The 22,263-nt window shown below is 52.4% G+C and overlaps 7 protein-coding genes across 7 annotated transcripts; 3 read left to right on the top strand and 4 right to left on the bottom strand.

Annotated features, from left to right (window-relative positions):
• The first annotated feature begins 383 nt into the window (after positions 1–383).
• Positions 384–920, top strand: V8C40DRAFT_238943 (uncharacterized protein). Its single transcript, XM_083214550.1, has one exon. The coding sequence runs from the start codon at positions 427–429 to the stop codon at positions 886–888; it is 462 nt and encodes a 153-aa protein (XP_083075529.1). The 5' UTR covers positions 384–426; the 3' UTR covers positions 889–920.
• Positions 921–1,168: 248 nt separating this feature from the next.
• V8C40DRAFT_173881 (heat shock protein 70 family) lies at positions 1,169–3,842 on the bottom strand. The gene is made up of 3 exons (XM_083211644.1): positions 3,590–3,842; positions 3,321–3,525; positions 1,169–3,254 (listed from the first exon to the last, which is right to left on the bottom strand). Exons 1-3 carry the CDS (start codon positions 3,614–3,616, stop codon positions 1,450–1,452), a joined length of 2,037 nt encoding a protein of 678 aa, XP_083075528.1. The 5' UTR covers positions 3,617–3,842; the 3' UTR covers positions 1,169–1,449.
• A 1,731-nt stretch (positions 3,843–5,573) lies between these two features.
• Positions 5,574–8,058, top strand: V8C40DRAFT_173856 (uncharacterized protein). Its single transcript, XM_083211642.1, has 4 exons — positions 5,574–5,687; positions 5,769–5,837; positions 5,923–7,698; positions 7,783–8,058. The coding sequence occupies exons 1-4, from the start codon at positions 5,665–5,667 to the stop codon at positions 7,865–7,867; spliced, it is 1,953 nt and encodes a 650-aa protein (XP_083075527.1). The 5' UTR covers positions 5,574–5,664; the 3' UTR covers positions 7,868–8,058.
• A 165-nt stretch (positions 8,059–8,223) lies between these two features.
• V8C40DRAFT_238938 (FAD dependent oxidoreductase) lies at positions 8,224–10,046 on the bottom strand. Its single transcript, XM_083214549.1, has 2 exons — positions 9,853–10,046; positions 8,224–9,749 (listed from the first exon to the last, which is right to left on the bottom strand). Exons 1-2 carry the CDS (start codon positions 9,961–9,963, stop codon positions 8,592–8,594), a joined length of 1,269 nt encoding a protein of 422 aa, XP_083075526.1. The 5' UTR covers positions 9,964–10,046; the 3' UTR covers positions 8,224–8,591.
• Positions 10,047–10,198: 152 nt separating this feature from the next.
• On the bottom strand, positions 10,199–12,354 carry V8C40DRAFT_238934 (uncharacterized protein). Its single transcript, XM_083214548.1, has 4 exons — positions 11,720–12,354; positions 11,352–11,596; positions 10,843–11,278; positions 10,199–10,740 (listed from the first exon to the last, which is right to left on the bottom strand). The coding sequence occupies exons 1-4, from the start codon at positions 11,847–11,849 to the stop codon at positions 10,622–10,624; spliced, it is 930 nt and encodes a 309-aa protein (XP_083075525.1). The 5' UTR covers positions 11,850–12,354; the 3' UTR covers positions 10,199–10,621.
• Positions 12,355–12,634: 280 nt separating this feature from the next.
• Positions 12,635–13,854, bottom strand: V8C40DRAFT_173824 (cupin domain-containing protein). The gene is made up of 3 exons (XM_083211641.1): positions 13,581–13,854; positions 13,412–13,517; positions 12,635–13,262 (listed from the first exon to the last, which is right to left on the bottom strand). The coding sequence occupies exons 2-3, from the start codon at positions 13,468–13,470 to the stop codon at positions 12,881–12,883; spliced, it is 441 nt and encodes a 146-aa protein (XP_083075524.1). The 5' UTR covers positions 13,471–13,517; positions 13,581–13,854; the 3' UTR covers positions 12,635–12,880.
• Positions 13,855–18,381: 4,527 nt separating this feature from the next.
• On the top strand, positions 18,382–22,104 carry V8C40DRAFT_238925 (uncharacterized protein). Its single transcript, XM_083214547.1, has one exon. The coding sequence runs from the start codon at positions 19,084–19,086 to the stop codon at positions 21,628–21,630; it is 2,547 nt and encodes an 848-aa protein (XP_083075523.1). The 5' UTR covers positions 18,382–19,083; the 3' UTR covers positions 21,631–22,104.
• Positions 22,105–22,263: the final 159 nt, after the last annotated feature.

Raw genomic sequence — 22,263 nt, 5'->3', positions numbered from 1 at the left:
AATACTCTTTCTAATGATTCCCGGTTCTTCTTTATGACAGCACCTCTCTCCTGTTCCTTCACGCTTGGTGACATGCAGTCCGGTGACCATTTGTTTAGCTAGCAGTGCAAATATTATGGCTGAGGGGGGACTGTCTCACAAATGGTTTGCCTTTGCCCTGCAAATTGATGATGTACGACGCGGGTAGTCACGTTGACGAGAGCACAGGTCCGCCTCTGGAATGAAACTCGTAATTCAGGGAGAATGAGGCAATCAACCCTTTTGCACCCACAGCAAACACGAGAAGCACGCGGAAAGTGAAAATCCCTTCCCACTCGTGATGGCCATTCTGTCGTATTCTCGTCTTAAGAAGTAGCTTTAATTAAATCTAGTCGTGATCTCATACATGCCGCTTTTCTCCTCATCCCATCTTCTTAACCAGCACTGATGGCTCCAGGCTACCGATCGCCGTTCGATCATCCTCCCTCACCCAAACCCATCCATAACGGAAATGTCGTGCCCCCAGCCCTAGCCATCTTCCTCTGCATATCAATCATCGTTTGCCTGATACTCTTCGTCTTCTGCACCGCCACGAGGCACAACCAAAATACGCACCTCCTACACCGAGACGATGCCTCCGTACCGGCGCAAGAGATGGTTCTAGATCAATCCTCTTTTCCAAAGAATCTTTTTGTGCGGCCCGCCGAACATCTTCAGAAAGCGATCAACATCCGAGACGAGAGTCGCATCGACGATATGCAGCAGCCTTTACTTCCAGCAGGAACACATAGCAATTCACCGGCGAATGATGTGGAAATGGCCACGCAACGACATGATAATGTATATAAAGGTTCAATCCATTGGCATGGGATCAACATGTTGAATACATCCTGGGGGTGGATGGCTTAGAATAGAAGCATCACACAGTAATAACACTTACATATACCAAAGAATCCACAGACAGACATGGCAATAGAATCACACTTATGATAAGGAATCAGGGTATTGGAGATTTTCAAATGAAAAAAATTTAAGAGGGGAGAAAATCATTATCATCTAACTACCAAAGGTCTCTTTTCTCTTTTTTTTTCGTTTGTCCCTTTGTCCATACCCCCAAGGCGCATTTTGATCCCTTTGCGACCGTCCAATCAATCATTCATAAACCAAGAAAAGAAAATAGAATCAAGGAAGAAAAAACATCTCCCTGGAGAAATTTTTTGATGCTCCAACGCCTGTTCCGCCAGCCATAGGTATTAACGACATTGGTAAAAAATAGGCAATTGCATAGCAGCTTAGGCGGGATATGAGTACATCATAAATACAGAAAGAAGAGGGATCTATGCCACGCCCCACGCTTCTTTGGAATAATCGAACAGTAAATGTGGTTTTGATACAAGTGGTTTTTTGAGAATTTTTTTTCAATGAAATTTTTGTTCGCTTTGCTCTTCGCTTTCTCTCTCCAAGACCACCTTAAGGCTTGTTCTCATCCTTCTTCTCGCCCTCGGTAGACTGCTCGCTGGAGGAGGACTGCTCGGCGTTCTCGCTGCGGGCCTTGTGCATCTTGTCGAAGAGGTTCAGGGAAGCGACCTGGAGCTCATCGGTCTTCTCCTTGATCTCGGCGGCGGTGGCAGTGCTGTCGCCAGACTGGATCTTGGAGACGTACTCGCGGAGAGAGGCAATCTTCTCACGGAGACCGTCGGCCTCAGCCTTGTCGAGCTTGTCGGCGTACTCGTCGAGGGCACGCTCAGTGTCGTTCAGGACGCTGTCGGCGCGGTTGCTGGACTCGATGGCAGACTTGCGCTCCTTGTCAGACTCGGCGTACTTCTCGGAGTCCTCAACCATCTGCTGGATCTCGTTGTCAGAGAGACCAGATCCGGAAGCAATGGTAATGGACTGGTCCATGTTGGTGGACTTGTCCTTGGCGTGGACGTGGACGATGGAATCGGCGTCAATGTCGAAGGTGACCTCGATCTGAGGGACACCACGGCGAGCAGGGGGGATGCCAACAAGCTGGAAGTTTCCGAGCAGCTTGTTGTCACGGACGAGCTCACGCTCACCCTGGAAGACCTTGATCTCGACGGCAGTCTGGGAGTCGGCGGCTGTGGAGAAGACCTGGGACTTCTTGGTGGGGATGGTGGTGTTTCGGTTGATCAGACGGGTGAAGACACCGCCCAGGGTCTCGATACCGAGAGACAGGGGGGTGACGTCGAGGAGAAGGAGATCCTTGACCTCACCAGAGAGAACAGCACCCTGGATAGCAGCACCCATGGCGACAGCCTCGTCAGGGTTGACGGACTTGGCGGGGTCGCGTCCGAAGATGGACTTGACAGACTCGGCAACCTTGGGCATACGAGTCATACCACCGACCAGGATGACCTCCTGGATGTCCTTGGCCTGGAGACCAGCATCCTTGAGGGCCTTGCGGACGGGCTCGATGGTTCGGTTGATGAGAGGCTCAACCATCTTCTCAAGCTGAGAGCGAGTGAGCTTCAGGTTGATGTGCTTGGGGCCGGAAGCATCGGCAGTGATGAAGGGCAGGTTGATGTCGGTCTGGAGAGAGGAAGAAAGCTCAATCTTGGCCTTCTCAGCAGCCTCACGGATACGCTGGATAGCCATGCGATCGCCAGAAAGATCGAGACCAGAGGTCTTCTTGAACTCGCCAACCATGTGGCGGACCAGGTGGATATCGAAATCCTCACCACCAAGGTGGGTGTCACCGTTGGTGGACTTGACCTCGAAGACACCGTTCTGGATCTCCAGGATGGAGATATCGAAAGTACCACCACCAAGATCGTAGACGGCGACAACGCGGTCGGCCTCCTTCTCAAGACCGTAGGCCAGGGCGGCAGCGGTAGGCTCGTTGACGACACGGAGGACGTTGAGACCGGCAATCTGACCGGCGTCCTTGGTGCTCTGACGCTGAGCATCGTTGAAGTAAGCGGGAACGGTAACAACGGCGTTCTTGACGGGCTTAGACAGGTAGGCCTCGGCGGTCTCCTTCATCTTGTTGAGGACGAAGCCACCAATCTGGGAGGGAGAGTACTTCTGGTCACGAGCAGAGACCCAGGCATCACCATTGGAGTGCTGGACGATCTTGTAGGGGACCTCCTTGATGTCACGCTGGACCTCAGCGTCGCTAAACTTGCGACCGATCAATCGCTTGGTGGCGAAGAGGGTGTTCTCTGGGTTGACCACGGCCTGTCGCTTGGCAGCAACACCAACCAGTCGCTCGCCATCCTCGGCAAAGGCAACTACTGAAGGGGTGGTACGGGCACCTGGACGGAATCGTGTAAGCAAAATTGGACGATGGATGCGAGGAGGCAGTGGGAAGGGCTACTAACCTTCTGAGTTTTCAATGATGCGGGGTGTCTTGCCCTCCATGATGGCGACGGCAGAGTTGGTGGTTCCCAGGTCGATACCAATGACGGCACCCTGGACCTTGCCATCGCCCTCAGCAGCTGTTGACTCATAGCGAGCAAACTTTGAGACGAGAGGTGTTCTGGCAAAGGCCGCCGAGCGAGCGGCAATGGGAGTAGCTCGGGGAAGCTATTCGGAGGCACGTTAGCATGCATTCATGACGACGCAGATTCCTCGGCATTGGGTGACTTACAGCTCTGGAGAATCGCGCAGCCAACATGTCGAATGGAATTGAGGGTATACAATGGATAAACAGGGAAGAAGAGGAAAAGAGGGAAAAGAGACACGCGATCTGGGAAGAGGTGTCTAGATATGGAGAAGAATGGACAGAAGCTGGAGAGGGAAATGGTGGAGAGAAGCGAATTTTTTTTTTTCTTCTAGCCTTGGAAAAACCGCTCTGTGCTGCGACCGTCGGCCATAGAAGCCGAGAGAAAGAGGCAACAGGCAGTCCCGCAATCCCGGTCCCACCCGCCGCACCGGCACTGGCGGAACAAGTGTTAGTCCGGGATGCACTCAGACTGATGGCGGCACATGCGGAGAAGAATATTGAATGCTTGCTAGCAGAAAGAGAATTGGATGGATCACTGCAAGACTCTGGTGGGGACTGAATCGTGTTAGCGGAGGCTACAAAGCCATCACGGACCGCGGGAGGACGAGAGAAGCTGAGCAGCATCGGTAAGTACTGGCCATGGCTCAGGCTATGATCGGCTCAAAGCGGATGTTTCATCTACACGCCGATATTCTTCTATAACGTCTTGTGACTCTAGTAATTCCTGGCTAGAAGAAGGTAAGGTATCCAGATTCGATTCAAACAAGCTTGGACAGCTTCAATCATGGTGGTGACAAGGCTCCGGCATAGCCTTGGTGTCAATATTTGGCTGCATAAAAGGTTCAGCCAAAGCAGCGCCCCAAACCACCAAAATGGGTTTGGATTGGAAGAGAAAACACTCCTCAACTGTCATCAAATGCAAACCCCGCTAGCTGCCGTATCCGATGACCCCCAATACCAATCAATGTTCTTTTTAACTTCTTCTTCTTCTTATTCTTTTCTCAACGTTTGTTTCCTTTTCATCTCTCCCTTCGCTTGTGGTGGTGTTACCCACCGAGTAGCACCTATCCCTCTACGGAATATTAGCAAACACTATAGCACCCGGTGGCGTGAAACAAGATGGATGCTTGCCACGCTCTATTGATGCACGTTTTATTGCCTGCTGGGTAGTGGAACGTCCTTGGTACTACCAACTGACTTGCTTGATAATGACCTGTAATTTCCCTACGATGCATGCTTGACGCTCTGCTACCTGAGCAACTGAGGTATTGGATACTTTGCAGGGATCCTCGAGAGGCCCAGAATCCAGTCTATGCATGCAGGGCGTCGAAGCGTTCCATTGATCACTTTGATGCAATATCACTTGGAGTTTAGGGTGGTGATCGGGTACTCAAAAACCAATAGATGCCCCCAAGTTTACTTGCATCAAGTATATGCACTGCACCCATCCATCGCCTGTTGCACACACCCTCACCTTGCAGCCTCAGACCGCAAATTCAAATCCTCCGGCAAAATCAAAGCATTCAATGAGTATTCGTAACTAACTCGTATCGATTACGGTGTGCGTATGAATGTGTTTAAATGCTTAGTAGGGCAACTCTGTTTCTCATCAGATCAGAAAAGCTTCATGTCATTGAATCATCGAACCGACAGACGTCATCTACCCACTCCACTCTCACCCATTGTGTCTTATCCGGGGAGCCGCCATAGCGCTGTTGCTCGGACTCTGATTCAGGTACAGGGTACCTGTGCGCCGTTCCAGCGGGCTTGCTGGGGGCGATAAGGCGCCGATGCAGCCTGAAAGTACCCTGTACTCCGCTGTAAGTGCAACTCCACGGGTCGCACGTCCAGACTGTGCTGGGAATAAGCCACCTCCATCTCAGCCCGTTGTTTTGCTTCTTCCTCAGAACCCAATCCCATCACGACCTTCTCCTCACGCCATCTCCCTCCTCTCCTCTTCCGCCCATTTCAACTCGCATCTCGCACCAGCATTCTCACACTTCCAAGTCCGGACACTCCCTTTGCTTGGAGCATTGACTCGGCTTTCCGGCGCTTCTCGAGGCACACAACCACATCATCCCATCTATCACCACTCGAACCGTGCTTCCAGCCTGTGCCTGTGCCTGGCTGCCCCCTTTGGGTGCTGCAACGCAGCTGACCCCCTTGGCCATTGAGCCCCAACTCATTGCAGCGACGAATTACCGGCCGACGACGCTACTATGGCTCGCAAGGACGATGCCTCGTGAGCGAATCCCCCTGTTATGCTGCCGAAGCTTCGTTGCTGTGCTGTTGCTAATCATGTCGATGTTGGATGGTTATGCAGATATTATACTTCCGATCGCCTCATCTCCAGGATCCAACGAACGCACTTCCGGGTCCCTGTTCGCTCACAGTATGTCAACACATGACTATGTCTATCCAACTTGCCGCAATTATCCGTCTACACTTGCTAACCAGACTGTTTCATCTCTATCTAGACATTGGCAGCTGCGGTCCCTCATAAGTGCCGAAAACAAGCACAACCTCTTCTATCCCGGTGGAGTTGGAAGCCGGCAGATCCAGCGGCTCAACACCCTAGCTCGCAGCTGCGAAACGATCAAGCACCTCACCTTTGCGCCACGGTGTCTGGTCGCCGAAAATGGATGGCTGTGCTGCGGAAGCGAGACGGGCGAGTTTGTGGCTATAAGGCTTGAGGGAGAAGGAGGTCGTGCCATCGAGAACCCTCAGGACACAGCTGCTAGCTCAGATTCTGATGCCGGCCCTTCTCTGGGCAATGAGAGCTCCACGACCTCGCCCGAGGAAGCTGCGCTCAATATGCTTACAGCTGCAGCCCAACAGTCAGCCAAGGTGACGGCAAAGAGCATGAAGCTTGCTAAGGAGCGAGTCAATTGCATCACCCTCTGGTTTCCTCCTCCCAGCGGGCAAGGCTTGCCTATTGACAGCCGTGCTTATACGGAACCCGTGGCAGTTCTGGCCAACAATGATCGTACCGTGACGCTTGTCAGCCTGGTTGACTTTGAGCAAAAAGAGTTGACCGAGCCTCTGGACGTTGTCCGCTACCCCGATTTCGTCAACAGGGCCATCATCTCACCTGATGGCCGACTCCTGGTCGCCATCTTGGACGACCCGTATCTATACGTCCACCAGCGAGTTGGAGCCTTCCCGGGCAAGTGGGAACTCAAGCAGAGGATTCTTCTCAAAAGCCAGAAAAAGGATGACAAGACGGATAGCCGTGGGAGTTTTGCAGCATCCTTTTCTACGTCTGGCGGCTACCTCGCCATTGGAACTCAGCATGGTACGATTTCGATATTCAACGCGACGCAGTTGACTGACGAGACGGTTGATCCCCTCATCACGACGTTCCAGTCTTCGCGGCCCAACAGCGGACCAGGAGCCATTCGAGACATGGCTTTCTGCCCAGGACCGTATGACCTTTTGGCATGGACTGAAGATCGTGGCCGCGTTGGCATCGCCGACGTAAGACACAACTTCATGGTTCGGCAGATTATTGATCTCAACAAAGAGTCTGAGTATGAGCATATCAACATATTTGACACCCAGACCATTGACCCCCGATTGCTGGAAACACGCATGACGAGGGGAGAGCCTTTGAATCCTCCTATTTCGGCAGCCAATTTCTTCAGTGCCCAGATGCTGCACCAGCCACTGACGCCAGCTGAGACTAGAGTTCTTGAAGCCATCCAGAGCGAACGTCGGCGCCGAGAGAGGCCAAACGCTCAACCAGGCGACGAGCGAGGATCAGGGGCTGCGACAGGTTGGATAGGAGGAACCGGGGCCACACCCACGGCAACCTCTTCCTTCACCACCCGAGCCCGTCAGGGCACGGTTCAGACTCCCAACGACTTGCTCAATCTCTACAGAGACCATCGAGAACGGGCCCAAGAGCGCGTACGAAATGCCCGCCAGCTTATGCGTGAAACTAGCCAAGGCGGTGGCGGTCGGGCTGAGCAGCGGTGGATCGACCGTATCAACGAGACCATGGCTGCCCTGCGGGACCAACGAGACAGGCAAGACTCATCATATCTTTCCGTTCTGGAGATTCTCCAGGCTCGGGAACGGCCCTCGGCAGACGCCAGCACTTCTGAAGAGCGCCCGGTTCCACCTCAGGCGGCCAGTCGCTGGGAAGAGAGCGCCGTACGGGGGACGCTGGCACCAGATCACGGTGTCTTTGAGGTTCCTCCGTCGCCGGACAACACATCGGGGCTCTCTTGGAGCCAGGACGGCACCGTACTGTAAGTCTTGATCAATGGTCTAACTAGTTCTCCTTACATGATTATACTATGAAAACAGATACTAACGCAAAATCCTCTATTTAGCTTCATCGGTGCTCAGAATGGCATCTACCAGCTACGTGTTGACCTCTCTGCCCGACAGTATTGCAACAGTATAACGCTGCGCTGAAGCAGTACTCTCTACCAAGGAAGGGAATGAGAGAGCCCCCATCGCAAAAGGGTTCCATATCGTCACAGATTAATGCATTTTGCAAGTATAACAAGGATTGGTTGGCGTTGGAACTTGAGGTTTTCAGTGTCTAGGCGCGACAATGTTGCCCAATTTGGACAACCCAGGGAAAAGTTATCAGGACTCTCTTTGCGCCTCTGTATGCTTTTCTTTGCTTTTTTTTTTCTTATGAAAATTGCCGCACTATCTTCTTTTCTTCTTTTTCTTCTTCCTTCTCATTTCTTTCCTCCTCCATTTTACTTCACTCTTTTTTAATGGTCTCTGGGATGAATGGTCTTACGAAACGGAATCGAGCTGGGTGTTTGGGCATTGTCTTTTTTTTTAATTCCTTCTTACACGGTTCTTTTTCCCCTTCCTCTTGTTTCTTTTTTCAACCTCTTTGGCATGGAATAATTGAGCTGCACAAGGGTGGGAGTATGCTTTTCTTTTTTTTCTTTTCCCTAACGCGCCGTTTTGCTTTCTGATGCCCTTTTGGCCAAAATCTGGATGGGTCCAGTCCACCTGTCGCTGCAAACTTGTTGCAGGATTCGCTTTTTTGCTTGTGTATGATATCCGGTCTAAATATGGAAATTGCATGGTTTTCTTTTTTTTTTTTCTTCTATTTAAAATGAAGTAATGGTATCGTGGTGAAAGAATTCATTGGCTTGAGATGTCAGTGATATTTCTATGTGCTCGCTTGGCCATGTAGAAGCCTATGCACCATTTCTGCTATAGCAAGACTGCTTGTCAACCCAGGGCTTTCTATGCCCAGCAGATTCACCCAGCCTTCGTAGCCTTGTTCTTTTCTGACGATGAAGTCCTCGAAACCCTTGTCCGTTGCCGAAGCCGCGCCCTTTGAGGCCAGCTTGGGCCGCATACCTGCGTAATCAGCCACCAGGGCGCTGGCATCTACTTCCGGGAGATACTTTTGGATTTCGGCAACGGCCTGCTGCAGCCGTGAGGCGTTGGCAGTGAGGTCATTCGGATCGTCCACCCACTCGACGTCCGGGCCGAAGCGGATCCGTCCGGCGAGGTCGATGGTGAGATGCGTGCCGAGTCCGCTGGCGCCGGGCTCGGGGGCCGGGTATATGAGGCGGGAGATTTTGGGGCGCGAGGCCGAGTAGGAGAAGTAGTTGCCCTTTGCGTAGAAGAGCTGCTTGCGCTGCGAGGGGGGCGCAATCATGTTGTGGACGGCGACGGAGCCGAGGCCGGCGGCGTTGATGAGCGTCTCGGCCGTCATGGTGGACACGTCGCCGCTGGGGCCGTCCGAGACGTCGATTTCCCAGCCTGCGCTGCCTGGGGGTGATGATGATCCTCCCTGGGAGAGGGGGCGGATGCCCACGACGGGCGAGCTCAGGGCGACGATGCCGCCGGCGTCCTCGAAGAGGCCCTGCAGGCAGAGCATCAGGCCGTGGGAGTCGACGATGCCCGTCGTCGGGCTCTCTAGGGCGCCAGCCTTGGCCAGGACGCCCTCGCCGCGCTCACGAACCTCCTTATCAGACACCCATCTCACCGGAACTCCAATCTCGTCCGTGCAAAGAGCGTGGATCCTCTCCAATGCCTCCCTCTGCGCGTGGTTCTGGGCAACGAGCCACTTGCCCGTCCTGCGGTAGGCGACGCCGTGCGTGTCGCAGAGCTCATACAGCAGGTCCTTGCCGCGGAGGCAGAGCTTCGCCTTGAGGGTGTCCTTGCCGTAGTAGATGCCGGCGTGGATGACCTCGCTGTTGCGCGAGCTGGTCTCTGTGCCGACGGCGGAGTGACGCTCTATGAGCACGGTGGAGGTGCCGGGCTGGAGGGAGAGCTGGCGGGCAATGGCGAGACCGACGACGCCGCCGCCGATTACCTAGAGCGAACCATGTTAGCGATTGAGTTTGGTTGAAACTTGTGGGCGTGTTGTTGTTGAGATCAGAGAGTGTAGAATATATGTGTCATATGAGACGACTTGCCGCATGAGTGAAATCAGCTTGAACACCCGCCGTAGAGCTGAAATTCAAAGCCTGGACGCGCCGAGTCTGGCTGGATAGACGAATCAATCTTGCTGCCCTCCTTGCCAGCATCTTCCCTATTGTTTTTGAAACAGCATATGAGCAAAGACAAGCGCAGATGAACGAGAACGGGTTTGATGTGGTTTTGATTCAGGGTAAGTCGGCTATATGAGGTGGGTAGCTTTGAGAGAAGCTTCATGAGAAAGTTGGAGCCCCACATTGACCCCAGACTGGGACCAGCCAGAAGGCCTTCATGTCCTACGAAATGCTGATAAGAAATCAAATGAATAGCCGAATATGCCTGATATTTGCAACATGTTTTTATTGGTGATTCTCGTGATAATTGAGATTGAGTCTTAGTTTTCAAACGAAGAATTGATGGCCTTCCCTGTGACATGGAACGTGGCTGGTGATCCGAATTGCAGCTCAGCAACGGCCCCCTCACAGTCTCTCGATATCACTCACTACCTACGAAAAGGGAAAGAAACTCCATCTAGCAAAAGGAAAAATGACCACTGATATTATGACCCGATTGGTTTTGTCAACCATCGCCTAGACGCCAGCCAAAAGCAACCTGCTACCATGTTGTCGAACCTCACATAAAGAATCAAAGCATGCGGCCCAATACTTTTACAATCGGCCTCCATTTTTCAAAGCAACTTGACAATTTCCACATGGCTGGCAATCGTAACCGTCGCCGTATAGCGGTAAATTGACACACAGGGTGCGGCTATGCTGCCCTGGACACAGATTCGCTCTCCTCGGCCGAGGTCGACGATCGAGTAAGATTTGAAGACACTGGCGGCTCGTTTGGTACGGGAGAGCTGGTCATTTCAGAGACTTGTTTTTCTATGCACAGGAGTTAGCATCTTTGTATGCATTTTATTGTCTCTCACTTGTCCTTCTGGGGTGTGTTTAGGCAGCAGTGGAAGAAAGTAGCAGGTAACCTACCCAGTTCACGAATGCGATGCCGAAGCATCTGGTTCTCGCGGGTTAGCATCTGTGTTTCGGCCTGGTAAAAGGCACTTTCGTCGCGGAACAGAGACCAGTCCCCGCTCTCGGCACTGATGGAAGTCGCCCGCAGTCGAGGTGAGGCGTTTCGGCTTGGTGTCCTAGACCGACGCTGCATGTCGGCGCGAGCCATCTCCATGGAGTTGCGGTGGTGAGGAAAGATGGGCGATCGAGAAAATGACGAGCCAGAAATCGATGGAACATGGTTTCCGGTTGGGGACTGGGTCGAGATGGGGACGGGCAGCGACCGGTGTGGCCTCTCGGAGCCAGCAACACTGGCGGTTGCACTCTCGTCTCCGCCAGATGCATGCGGATGGCTTGCTTGAAGGCGCTGAAGCTCTAGCTGCTGTTGTCGAATCATGTTCAAAAGGCGATTCTGCAAATATCAGTCTCGTTAGTATTTGCTCTTTCCACCAGCAATACTCAGTAGAGATATAGTAGTTGCTTACGACATGGCCCTCCTGCTCTGCCTCGAGCTCCTGATGGAGCTCACCCAGACTCGGTGTCCTGATATGTCGGCTCGACTCTGGCGGGATGCCGCCGCTATAAGGCTGCGGGCTCGCCCTCATGTGTTCTTGGAACTCGCCCGGTGCTGGCACCGCAGGGTCGTTTAGCTGGAGGTTCATCAGGATGGTTGATCGTCGGCGGCTGGGCGGGGATGCGAGGCTGCGAGCTAGAGAGCTGTTGGACGATCCTAAACGGCGAGTTAGAGTGGTGAGGACAGGGTGGTTTGAGTGGTGGAAGCAAGAGCGAAAAAGCGCAGTCGATGGACAAGGATTTTTAGCCGGGAGAGGCAGATCGGCTGATTCCGACTTACTGCGTGAAGGTTCTCGTTGGAGGCCGGCATTCATAGCGGCAGCGGCATGCAACGAAATGGACGCGGATCGAGGCGATCCAGTGGGGGACTCGGAGCGGGGCACGGAAGAGACGTCACCGTTGGCCGCCATAGCTGGCAGATTCAATTCAATTCGGTGATGCGGATGAGCGTGCAACTGGATTTGTTTGTTGTTTTCGTTTCGCAAGGACGGATTGAAGGGTTACAGAGGTTTGGTCTGGTCTGTTTGGTCTGGTTTGGTGTCTCCAAAGGTTATCAAGTTGGCAGCTGGAGATAGAAAAACTGTAGGTAGCCTAGCGTAGAGTTTGCTAGGTAGGGCTGATTGCGACGCAAAGTATCGTCAGGTCGTCCAGGTGTCCAAGTGGCTTGTTTAGTTTGTCGTAGCTGAGCATGGATGGAGGGCGAGCGGGAGAATAAAAGTAGGTGTTTGTTGTAGGACAATGGTGGAGTTGGCAGAGGATGAGTCAAGAGTTGTAGTTGTTGAAGCAATGACCGGAAGCGAACGCTGCCATGGTGAATCGACGGCTTGAGGCGAAAGGGGGCGTGCGTACAGTATTAAGAGCTGCTTCGGTCAATGGCATATGCAGGAGCACAAGGTTTGAGTCCAGCGTGATGTGCCGCTGATCAACATTGGAGGCGAAAACGTAAAATGGCCGGGCGGTGGTTCGAGGTTTCGTACCACTTCTATGCTCTACGCCTCGAAGAGCGACCCAGTGACTTGGAGCGTCATCAGACCGCTGAGCAGTGCCCGGTAGCAGCCAACTGCGGTGCTGGCAGACGCCTGAAGCCGCTGTGGCGTTTCCAGTCTCGGGGGCCTACGGGGGGCGGAATTAGGAATTACAGGGGGTAGCGACACAACTTGCCCAGCCTCTGCTGCAGTGACGCCATAGGGGACCTGCACCGCTTAATGTTCCGAGAGGTACGACTACGACCGTAACTCAATTGAAAACCTCCGGCATCATGGGGACAATCTAGTTTGTCAAAACGATTCATCGCTATTGATTTTTTTACATATTCATTTTGCCTTCCTGCTGATATGCCCCGTTTACTAACATCAATCCGAGCCTCCGCTGGCCACTTCTGATATTGGCAACACCAACACCCTTTCCGAGCTTCCGGTTCTCTTCATTGAAGCATATCAACTCAACCAAGTCTGATATCAGCATACTCCGGGTCGAGCACAACAAGAGCCGCCATTCCCCCCTCTTCAACAGTCTTTGTGTCAACCACCATCGTCGCCAGGATCTGCGCCGGCTCCGTGGTGCTGAAGTTGTCGCTGGTCCGGTGGTGGCAGCCGGGGGCCTCGAACCACGTGCCGCCCGCGGGAATCACACGAGTCGGGCCATCGTTCATCTTGTTGAGAACGGTGCCCTTGATGACGAAGGCGGAGATGGCGGCGCCGCCGTGCGTGTGGGGAGGCGTCGACGAGTTGGGCGGGAAGTCGACGAGGAGGCCGATGGACGTCTTTCCGGGCGAGTTGGGCAGCTTGTTCTGGAAGACGGGGGTGACGGTTGGGAGAGGGCGGCTAGATTATCGAGAAGAGGCGGTTTGTTAGTCTTTTGTGATGTAGTATGTTGTAAGATTGTGTGTAAGTGAAATCTACTCCAATGCCTGGAATTTGATGGAACATGGGAACACAAGATGAATGACATAGTTGGTGATGAATATGCTTACCCTCGCTGGTATGGCACGTCGTCAACGGTCTGGTATTCCTGTGGCTGGACGAAAGACATTGTTGCGGTTTTCGAACGGTTTGTTATGTGCTTCAATGGTTTGTTGGCTTTGTAAGTTGTCACAGGATCCAAATAACCCAAAATCACCACCACCTCGACGCTATATATACCTTATCTCATTCTTTATTCAACCTCCCACATCCGATAAACTCAATGCCCAACCCGTGAAAGGCACCAATTTTTTTTGTTGGCCATCCCCCTTCGGCAACCCGTGCAACTTTACGCAACCGGATAGCCGCTGCCAAAGCCTCTCTCCCCCGGATTGAAAGTGGGGGAGAACTCTGCATCTCCGCAAGCCTCATGACGAGTCGATCCCAGCTGTCAGCTTTCACGGTCTGACATAGAGACTGCCATTGGGTTCATTCTCGGGACATTGGGAAACTGCCGGCCCGTAGGTCCCTTGGATGCCCGATCGGGGTTGGTCAGTAGGCTATCCGGCTACTCCCAGACGCCACCCCGAAAGCTCAACATTTCGATGACTCTGTAAGAAATAGGTTTGGGGTGGATGGGATTGACGGGGAGGATATGCATTTGATCATCATTGGCACCAACAAAAGTAAAATAGGCATCTGGCTGTTGGGCATGAGCACTTTGGCGGACGTATAGAGAATACGTCTTCTTGGAGGTGAAAGGGAGATTGTTGGCGATGTCTGCCGGCGAAATTGTATTGGATGAGTCACAGGTATTCAACAAACGCAAACCATTCTCACATGTGTACTGTTAAGCATCTAGAACATCTGTATAATCTCTCTACGTATTCTTGTCTACCTAGTACTAGTTGACTCGGCAGATAGGTAGTATTGTGCTGTCGGGCATTTAAAGGCCATCTGGTTGAAACACGGCTCTTCCTAGACATGTCTGATCTAAAATAACCTCCCTGGATTGGCCATGCTTAAGTTGGTTGACATCATCAGCTGAAATACTTACCTACGTAATTGTCTACTTGGTTTCACAAAAGCCAAGATTCAGAAAAGGAAATACAAGAGCTTACAGAGTACAGGCATCTGATGCACGGCTTATTGCCAGGGAGGCCGGGTTGATGACGCCCGTCATGAATCGCACTTGCAAGCTCCCCATGTGCTTGATACTATCTACGACTTACGATTATTATTGCAGAGTCGCATTAAGGATTCCAGCAGCACGGCAAAGCCTTGATCCTTCGTCCTTGGCCCTCAGAGCTCTGTTTTCACTGTGGCCCGTGCAGGACATGTTTCTGCTGACAATGGCTCATGGCGGCGCTCTAGGTCGCATCCAGCTGATGAAGCGCCAGGCACCCAGCCCTGTGCTTGTGCGTACGAGCATCAACGGATGTGTTCCGGGAAGTTCCTGACAGCTGCGGCCTGCGGCCTGGTGGCAAATGCACTTTACTCCGCTGTCCATGCGCATGTGTAGGATGTTGTAGATGCTCGCTTGAGTTGCCAAGCTCTACCAAGAAACCACAAACGGAATAAAATACGACAAGCTGATGACGATGCTGATGGCTATACCATGTTCTGTCCTCTGTGTATGAAAATGGCAATTGCGTAAAGCCATCGCGGGTGTTTCATCAGGATCTCGGTTTGTTATGACAGCCAGGGTCAAAGAATCACACTGAAACCCGCGCTGCCTCTTGCCTCGTCAATCGGCGGCCAAAGCGTTTACACATGATCGCGACCAGGGCTCAATCGCGCCCAAGCCACGCGGTGGCATAAATCCGAGGGTTTGAATCAAATCGGTAATCTGCGGTAGTGGTTTGAGCATTCACAAGCTCTCTTGGTGATCATGCCGCGACTGAAGCTGAGAAAAACAAACATCAAGAGTTGGGTTGACTGTCAAGCATATGCTCCACTCCTGTTGGCCACATAACAACTCGCGCACATGTATGTCGTGGTAATCCCGCATGTACTCGTGTTCTGTGCGAGAACACCACTAATCGCCCGGTGTTGCGATATCTCATGGGCTCTCGGTGCTTTTCCAAACGGGCAGCAAGGGACTGGAAAAGCCTTTTGCTTACGAGCACAGCATCCATATTGTATTGTAAGCCATGTCAGGAGTCTGGGGGCTCAGCCCAGTAAACCGCAGTGGCTCTTGCATCCTAGCATCATGCAAGCTGCACGCACAGAGGTTTTGCATATCACGCGCTACTGCAGGAACATTGCCCCATGCTATGAGCACAGCGCTTCGTATTCAGCAAAAGCTGTCCTGAGGGCCATTGAACTCTGTGACTCTTGATGACAAACAATGGCCGCGTCAGTCACTGGCCCAAACTTTGCGCGTAACCGTCGCGGTCGCGGTCGCGGTTCAGATTCTCAGCCTCCAGTGGATCAATCCCTTGCATCTCGTAAGAACTGAAAGAGGGTAAAGTTTGCGTGAGACTTGCATCACGAAGCGGCCGTTGATCTGCAGCGCGGATGGTCTGTAGCATCGGGTAACTTGGGATAGCATCTGCTAGCATCTGATGGCACCACCATCTCACGGACTGAAGCTGCGGACGAATCATCTCGACGTATTGCCCACGCCCTTGAGATGTCACAAAACAACACGGGATGCAGATGAGAGGTATGTTCGTATCTGTAAGGTGACGTGCTGTGCAACGCGTAGATTGCTGGTCAGTACGAGGCACCCCGTACGGCAGATGCAATGGCCAACTGGCAAATGCCTATCGAACTTGGCGACACTGGGCCCAATTTTTATCGAGGCTATGCAGTTGGGCGATGGAAAGACTTGGAATGAATAAGGCGAAGAAGCCGGAAATTCCTTGGATTCAACTCCATCTCCACGATTGCCGTTTCAAACGCACCCACAATGGGTCCAACCAACCCCTGCTCGTGGACGGTCCGCCGGAAGAGGGGATAAGAAAAAAACTTTGTCTGCAGTTTTTATTGTTCATGAATGATACAATGACTGCCCACGTGAAGCAACGCGTGCTCGTTTGTGTGTCTTGGGAGCGGCACAAAAGGTTTGCACTATCGTTGGTCTTGCAGGAACTCTTTGCGCGCTCGTAAGTTTTCTGGCTCGAAATCGTCGAATCGGGATCGAGCCGCGTGCCGCGATAGGGCTTTTACTTTCTTGCCAATCGAAGCACTGCGTGGCCTCGGCCCTACGGCGATGTCCTCTTTTGCTGCCCACCCTCTTTCAGTCAGAGCTCCACGCCAATCGGTGGGAGGGGAGGGCGAGGGCTGAGACGACTCAGCTAAGCCGAGCAACCAGCAAAAGCCTTGGTTATTGTCCTGGTCTTGTCTCGCTGATCTCCGTCGGCCTACTGGTAGCTCGTGGGTCAGCATGATACTACCACTACTAAGCAGATTGCAACCCTAGCTAGTCGCCAGCACTAGCAGGGCCATCCCAAAGAGCCGGAGACAAGATCAGAAGCCTGCAACTCCGGGCCTGGGCATCCTCGTCGAGCATCTGGTAATAATAGAAACAGCAATAAGGGGGACCCGAATAACTGGGAGCCGGTGCCGTTTGCGTTCAGATTGACGACAAGTCCATGATGATCTCTGATATTGCCTGCAAGCTAGGGGCAACTCATGTCCAGGTCCTTGGGCTCCCTCATCTCGGGGCAAGACGGCCCGTCCTCGTAATACGTCTTTTAGACGCCTTTTGAACCCCTGCCTAAGACATGCTTTCTTTTCTTTTTTTCGGCGGGGAGAGTCGTTGTTGCTTTTTGCACGGCGTCCTAGTCTCTCGGCGATGATTCGCTGCTCGGCAAGACACTCGGGTCAGGCAGAACGTCATGCTTTGTGCAAAGTTATGATTTCTGGCTCGGCGCTGTTGGTAATGCGCTCGCAGAATACACCACCAAGTAGGAATGAATAACGCTGCGCGGGCGAGTTGGCGTCGTATCGTCGGTATCTTTGCCCGCTATGCCTGGCGGCCTGAACAAAAGAAGAAAAACGTGAGGGACAAGTTTTGGCTAAGAAAAAGTAAAATAAAAAGGAAGGTGAAAGTAATGTGATAAATAATATGATTAATTTCTTGGTCTCACATGTGGTTCGGGTTGGTGTTGGGGCCCCCGCACTCTTTTGCCTGGAGGTTGTGTGCGCTGAAATTTTGGCGAGATTTCATGATGCTCTTGTGCAGGACTTGGGCAGCTAGTGGCAAGCATCTTTTGTTAGTAGTTAGTTTAGCATCTCAGCTGCCATGGATCGTGTTACCTGTCACAAAAGTAAAATCAGGTGTGCTTGAGCTGAATGTGCGCATATGTAAGGACAAAAATCTGCCGAGCTGTGTGATGTGTGCCTACCTCGTGGGTTAGTCATAGGATGGATGGATGTTGATAGAATTTGAATCCTTTTTGCTCAGCCCTAGCGCGTATCGGACACAGGCACAAGGAACTCAATGCCTCAGCCACGGGCAACCGACGTTTAATTTGATTTGATATGACATGATTCAATCAAATTTGAATTTTTATTTTGGTTGCTACCAAGATAAGGCACCTTGAGCTCTCGAACAAAGCATTTGAGGTGCGAGTACAGTACTGGTACTTCCGAAGCGCCACCACATGCTGGGCTCAGAGGCGCTGGAACTTCCCGTCACCCAATTGATCCTGTCAGGCCAGCCAAGCCGCAGTCCACCACGGATTGCCGGGTGTCCCTCCGCAGCCATGCCCTGCATTATGTGGGCTTCTGGGCTTCAGGCCCTGTACCGGTACTCGCAAAGCCGGCCATAGCCTCAACTCCATCAGTGCAATTCTCTGCCGCCTGGACTCGCAGACTCAGCACTATGAATGCATGTCCAGTGCCTGCTAGTCCGCTAGCCTCGGTGGTGCCCCCCGCCTGTCACGCACTGTTCAGCACCTCGTCCGGCCCACCCTCATCAACCTCGCTCTCGACCCCTGTCCCCGGCCCTTGTGAAAGCTTTTTGACGAGATGCATTGCGGTGGATACCCTTTTTGACATCTCTTTTTGCTCTGTTTTTTTCTGCTCTTGAGCTTCTGATTTGGCCGGGCCAGGAATCGTACCCTACTTTCGTACTAACTTCCAAGGTACAGGAAGCCTGTGCTCGGTCTTGCATTTGTCAAGCTGCAACTATTACTAGCCCACAGTCCCACCTCTTGTCTGTCTGAATGACCGACTGGCCTTCTCCCTCGTCACAATGCCATCTTGAAGGAAGCAAACTACACAATCCTTTGCTGTGCTTTGTGCGTTTTCTGCTCTCTGCTCTTGTTTGCAATCCCTCCACATTCCCTCCACATCTTCTTTCAGCACTACTTCCGTCCTGCTCTGCTCTGCTCTTGCTACCGGTGTATCCCGTCGAGGCCATCTAAAACACCTCGGCTAGCATTCTCACAGTCTGCCTATATCGATTCCGCCCAGTCCTTCAGATCATATTCGAGTCTCCCTACACAGTCTGTACAAATCCTATAACGCTGGTCGGTGCTGCGGCATTACTCGTATACTCCTTCGAAGACATTCATTTCCACTTTTCCTCTCTTCACCCTCTCCTCTGAAACAGTTGCTTCTCCACAGCAAACTACTGTACTCACTGGGCAACATTTCATGGGTCCACCAAGCATTGACTCCAAGGACCAACCTCCCAATCACTTATACGCATACGCAATTCATCACTTATCGCGGGCTTAGTTTGGGCAGTTCCCCCAATCGGCCTTGTGCTGTCTGACTTGGTTCCGTCATGGCCCCCATAAGCAGACCCGAACCGCCTGAGGGCAACAATTCTTTCCCTCGAAGAGTACATACCCCGATACCCTTTCTCTCAGGTGAAAGCGAGACTTCATCTTTATCGAAACCGGTCAAACCTGGCCGTCGAGAATCGAGACTCGGCATTCGAACCCTCTTCGGACGCTCTAACAAGCTACACAAGGGCGAAGAAAGCCTGCGTTCACCCAGCTCTCTCAATTCGCTCAACTCAGCCAAGGCATCTCCCCGATCTGGAGGCTTTCGAGCGTCTCTTGCCGATATGAATTGGCCTTATGGACAACAGGTCAAGTCTGAGCTCGCCCTTCCAATGGCAAACTACCCGTGGGATTCCTCTCAGGAGAAGCCTGACGACGGCCAAGATTCACAATCCCGCAGCCCTGCTAATGCTGCTGCTGCTTCCTCAGGGAAGCGTACACCTGGCATGAGCATTGCCAAACAACCGCGTCCGACTCTCGCTACCTGGACATTACCAACCTTGTTCCGGGCATACCAACAGGCACACAAGCAACAGTCTCTTGCTGCCGTTTCTCTACCAATCGAGGCCCTTATGAAGCTGAGCGAAAAGACTAGTCTCGAAATCATTGCACCTCTTTCCCAAACAGAAATGAATGTAAGCGGCGGCAGTGGCGCCGCCAACACTAGCAATAGTGACAAATTCAGGAGAAGGAACCGCGGCGATTCTCTATCCACTACGAACCTCCCATGGACGACTAAGATTTACATCCTCGCGACAGCTGGCTATCTGCTTCAGTATACCGGTGATGGAGCCATTGATAGAATGCCCGAAAAGGTGTTGCGTTTGGGCAAGACGTCGGCCGCCTTTGCCACTGACATGATTCCGGGTCGCCATTGGGTGCTACAGGTTTCGGCGACTACAGAGGACGACAGAGTATCTACAGCCGAGTCTCGGTCCCTTCTTTCCAAGTTATCCTTTCGAACTACAGAAAAGCGCTATACGTCCAACATGCTCATGGTCTTTGAGAGCGCCGAGGATATGGATGACTGGATGACGAGTTTGCGCGCAATGATTGAGCAGCTTGGCGGCAAGAGGAGCCTCTCTGAGGCTGGATTGCCCAAGGAGTTTGATAGCAAGGAAACTAGTTCCAAGGAGGGTAGCTTCGAAAACATCTATCTTCGCGAAAAGAAGAGCCAAGGAAACCTTATTGACAAGGAAGCCATTCGATCGACACAACCTGTTCCCGCAAACCCCTCGCCTATCCTACAACAAGACCATGGGCGAAGGATTCTCGATTATTCCATTCCCGTGATCGACTTCGACTCCGTTACCCATGACATGAATAGTGACGACAAGTCAACAACAAATAGCGTCATCTCCCACGACGGTCGTCAACTGGACAACCTCCGGGACTCCGCTCATCGGCTGTCGCTCCTCTCCTCCGGCCAACGAACCATCTTGACGTCGACCACCTCTTCACCAGCCGACTCCCCAATACGCGAGAGATTTCCCCTGCCAGCAGACATCACCACTATTCCAGAGACTGCACAGCCAAGGCCCAACGGCAGTGTCATCATGAATCGGCGAGTGTCGCTACAGACCATGGCGCCATTCGTTGGAGAGATTGGTGATGGCATGTCTGAACTCGGCCAATTCCCCTCTCCGCCCTGGGTCAACACTGAGCCACCATCTCCATCCGACCCCCGCGGTGCTCATTCGTTTGGCGCCTCCTCAATGCAACAAATGGGTCGTCGATACATCAAGCTCACTTCTGCTATGGATCCAAGTGGACACCCTCCATCGCCAACCACTGTCGGACCTCGAGTCTCGCTGCGTAAACTGTCAAATATTCGCACAGGGCGTCCCTTGTCCACAGTTCAAGACCAGCCATCTCCAAAGGAGAACGTCATGCCTGAGAGGCCTGTGACGAGCCATAACGCCGAGACCCGGTCCCAAGTACTGGCTGCAGATGTCCCTAGTGTCCCCAAGCTTCCTCGAAGCCGGCTCATGCTGGGACGGCGTCTGAGCTTGGTACCCAAGGAATCTCGAAGTCACAGCCCTGGACCGGGCCTTTTCGCTTCTCCTGGGCCTCAAGCTGACGGCGCGCAACAATCGGTATTTGAAGATGATAGTCCGCTAGCATCGCCCGTGTCCGAGAAACTGTACTATACATTACCGTCTCATATCGCAGCTGCTTGGGGTGATAGGGTGCGGAGGAATCGAAACTCAGTAGTAGAGGCTGACGGCGAATCAACGCGCAGCTTTTCTCTGGGATTTTCATGGGCTTCCAGGCCTAAGCGAGCCAGCATCGCGTCTGCCTTTTCCGAATGGTCGGTCCCTGGCGATGTACGCCCGATCGACACCATTGCAGAGACGCCTCCCCTTTCGCCGCCTCCAACAGGCCCTCTTCCCCCTCTTCCCTCCAGACCCTCATCTTCTTCCAGCAACCATGCCCAGATGATGGGTCGCAAGAAGAGCATGCTACGGATGGCGATGCCACCACCGGCACCACCACCAACATGTGCTCTGCCACCAATCCCGCAGAAGCAAACGGCCCAAGTGTAAATAAATCGGGCCAGCTGGGTCGGCTGTATTTTCTATCTTCTTTTTTTTTATTGTTTGAATATCCCCATCAGTTTCATCCGAGTATGCCTCGTCTAATAAAACACGCGGCACTCTTCATTTCACAGGCGATTGGCGTTAAGAATCGAGTCCCAGAGACATGCTTTTGCGTACTAAAAAGCACCTGTTCTTATTTCTTTGTCCTTTTTTTCCTTTTTCAAATTTTCCTTCTTGAATACTCGGGCGCTAGGATTGAACATAGGGTGCGTCACTTGCGCTGGACATATTTGATGCATAATGAACTTGCATCCATATACTTTGTTAAACACTGTTGATGACTGGGGAAGCTCTGATGAAATCGAGCCTTGGGAGGAATATAGCATTGATTGGTAAAAGGGGTTGGGATAGTCTCTCCATCGTAAGTGAATGGGTGGTTGGATCTGAAAGCCTTTTCAAAAATACTAAATCCTTTTTGTATTTGACTTGAGCAGTCCGAATGGTGATTGCGCTGTGACCTTCGACTTGATACATGTACCTTTTATACAAGACTTTCCACCACTCGACACACACGTCATTCATCACTGGACTGTGACTTCCGTTCGTTTCCATTTTGCGAGTTTGATGTGAGTGCCTGAG

The sequence above is a fragment of the Trichoderma camerunense genome (genome assembly GCF_050948025.1).
Source record: "Trichoderma camerunense strain CBS 138272 chromosome Unknown V8C40scaffold_5, whole genome shotgun sequence".
NCBI lineage: Eukaryota > Fungi > Ascomycota > Sordariomycetes > Hypocreales > Hypocreaceae > Trichoderma > Trichoderma camerunense.
The sequence above is the reverse complement of the archived record's forward strand: the minus strand, read 5'-3'. Positions and strand labels throughout refer to the sequence as shown.

Excerpts from the sequence above, each read along its gene's own strand:
- V8C40DRAFT_238925 (XM_083214547.1), top strand. The coding sequence starts at position 19,084 with ATGGCCCCCATAAGCAGACCCGAACCGCCTGAGGGCAACAATTCTTTC.
- V8C40DRAFT_238938 (XM_083214549.1), bottom strand. The coding sequence starts at position 9,963 with ATGCTGGCAAGGAGGGCAGCAAGATTGATTCGTCTATCCAGCCAGACT. Across the intron at positions 9,750-9,852 it reads AAGCTGATTTCACTCATGCG|GTAATCGGCGGCGGCGTCGT; the intron begins GCAAGTCGTCTC and ends GGTTCGCTCTAG.
- V8C40DRAFT_238943 (XM_083214550.1), top strand. The coding sequence starts at position 427 with ATGGCTCCAGGCTACCGATCGCCGTTCGATCATCCTCCCTCACCCAAA.
- V8C40DRAFT_238934 (XM_083214548.1), bottom strand. The coding sequence starts at position 11,849 with ATGGCGGCCAACGGTGACGTCTCTTCCGTGCCCCGCTCCGAGTCCCCC. Across the intron at positions 11,597-11,719 it reads CCAACGAGAACCTTCACGCA|GATCGTCCAACAGCTCTCTA; the intron begins GTAAGTCGGAAT and ends CTCGCCGTTTAG. Across the intron at positions 10,741-10,842 it reads GCATCGCATTCGTGAACTGG|AAAAACAAGTCTCTGAAATG; the intron begins GTAGGTTACCTG and ends TCCTGTGCATAG.
- V8C40DRAFT_173856 (XM_083211642.1), top strand. The coding sequence starts at position 5,665 with ATGGCTCGCAAGGACGATGCCTC. Across the intron at positions 5,688-5,768 it reads GCTCGCAAGGACGATGCCTC|ATATTATACTTCCGATCGCC; the intron begins GTGAGCGAATCC and ends ATGGTTATGCAG. Across the intron at positions 5,838-5,922 it reads CGGGTCCCTGTTCGCTCACA|ACATTGGCAGCTGCGGTCCC; the intron begins GTATGTCAACAC and ends ATCTCTATCTAG.
- V8C40DRAFT_173881 (XM_083211644.1), bottom strand. The coding sequence starts at position 3,616 with ATGTTGGCTGCGCGATTCTCCAGAGCT. Across the intron at positions 3,526-3,589 it reads CTGCGCGATTCTCCAGAGCT|CTTCCCCGAGCTACTCCCAT; the intron begins GTAAGTCACCCA and ends GCCTCCGAATAG. Across the intron at positions 3,255-3,320 it reads CATCATTGAAAACTCAGAAG|GTGCCCGTACCACCCCTTCA; the intron begins GTTAGTAGCCCT and ends GATTCCGTCCAG.
- V8C40DRAFT_173824 (XM_083211641.1), bottom strand. The coding sequence starts at position 13,470 with ATGTCTTTCGTCCAGCCACAGGAATACCAGACCGTTGACGACGTGCCA. Across the intron at positions 13,263-13,411 it reads GACGTGCCATACCAGCGAGG|CCGCCCTCTCCCAACCGTCA; the intron begins GTAAGCATATTC and ends TCGATAATCTAG.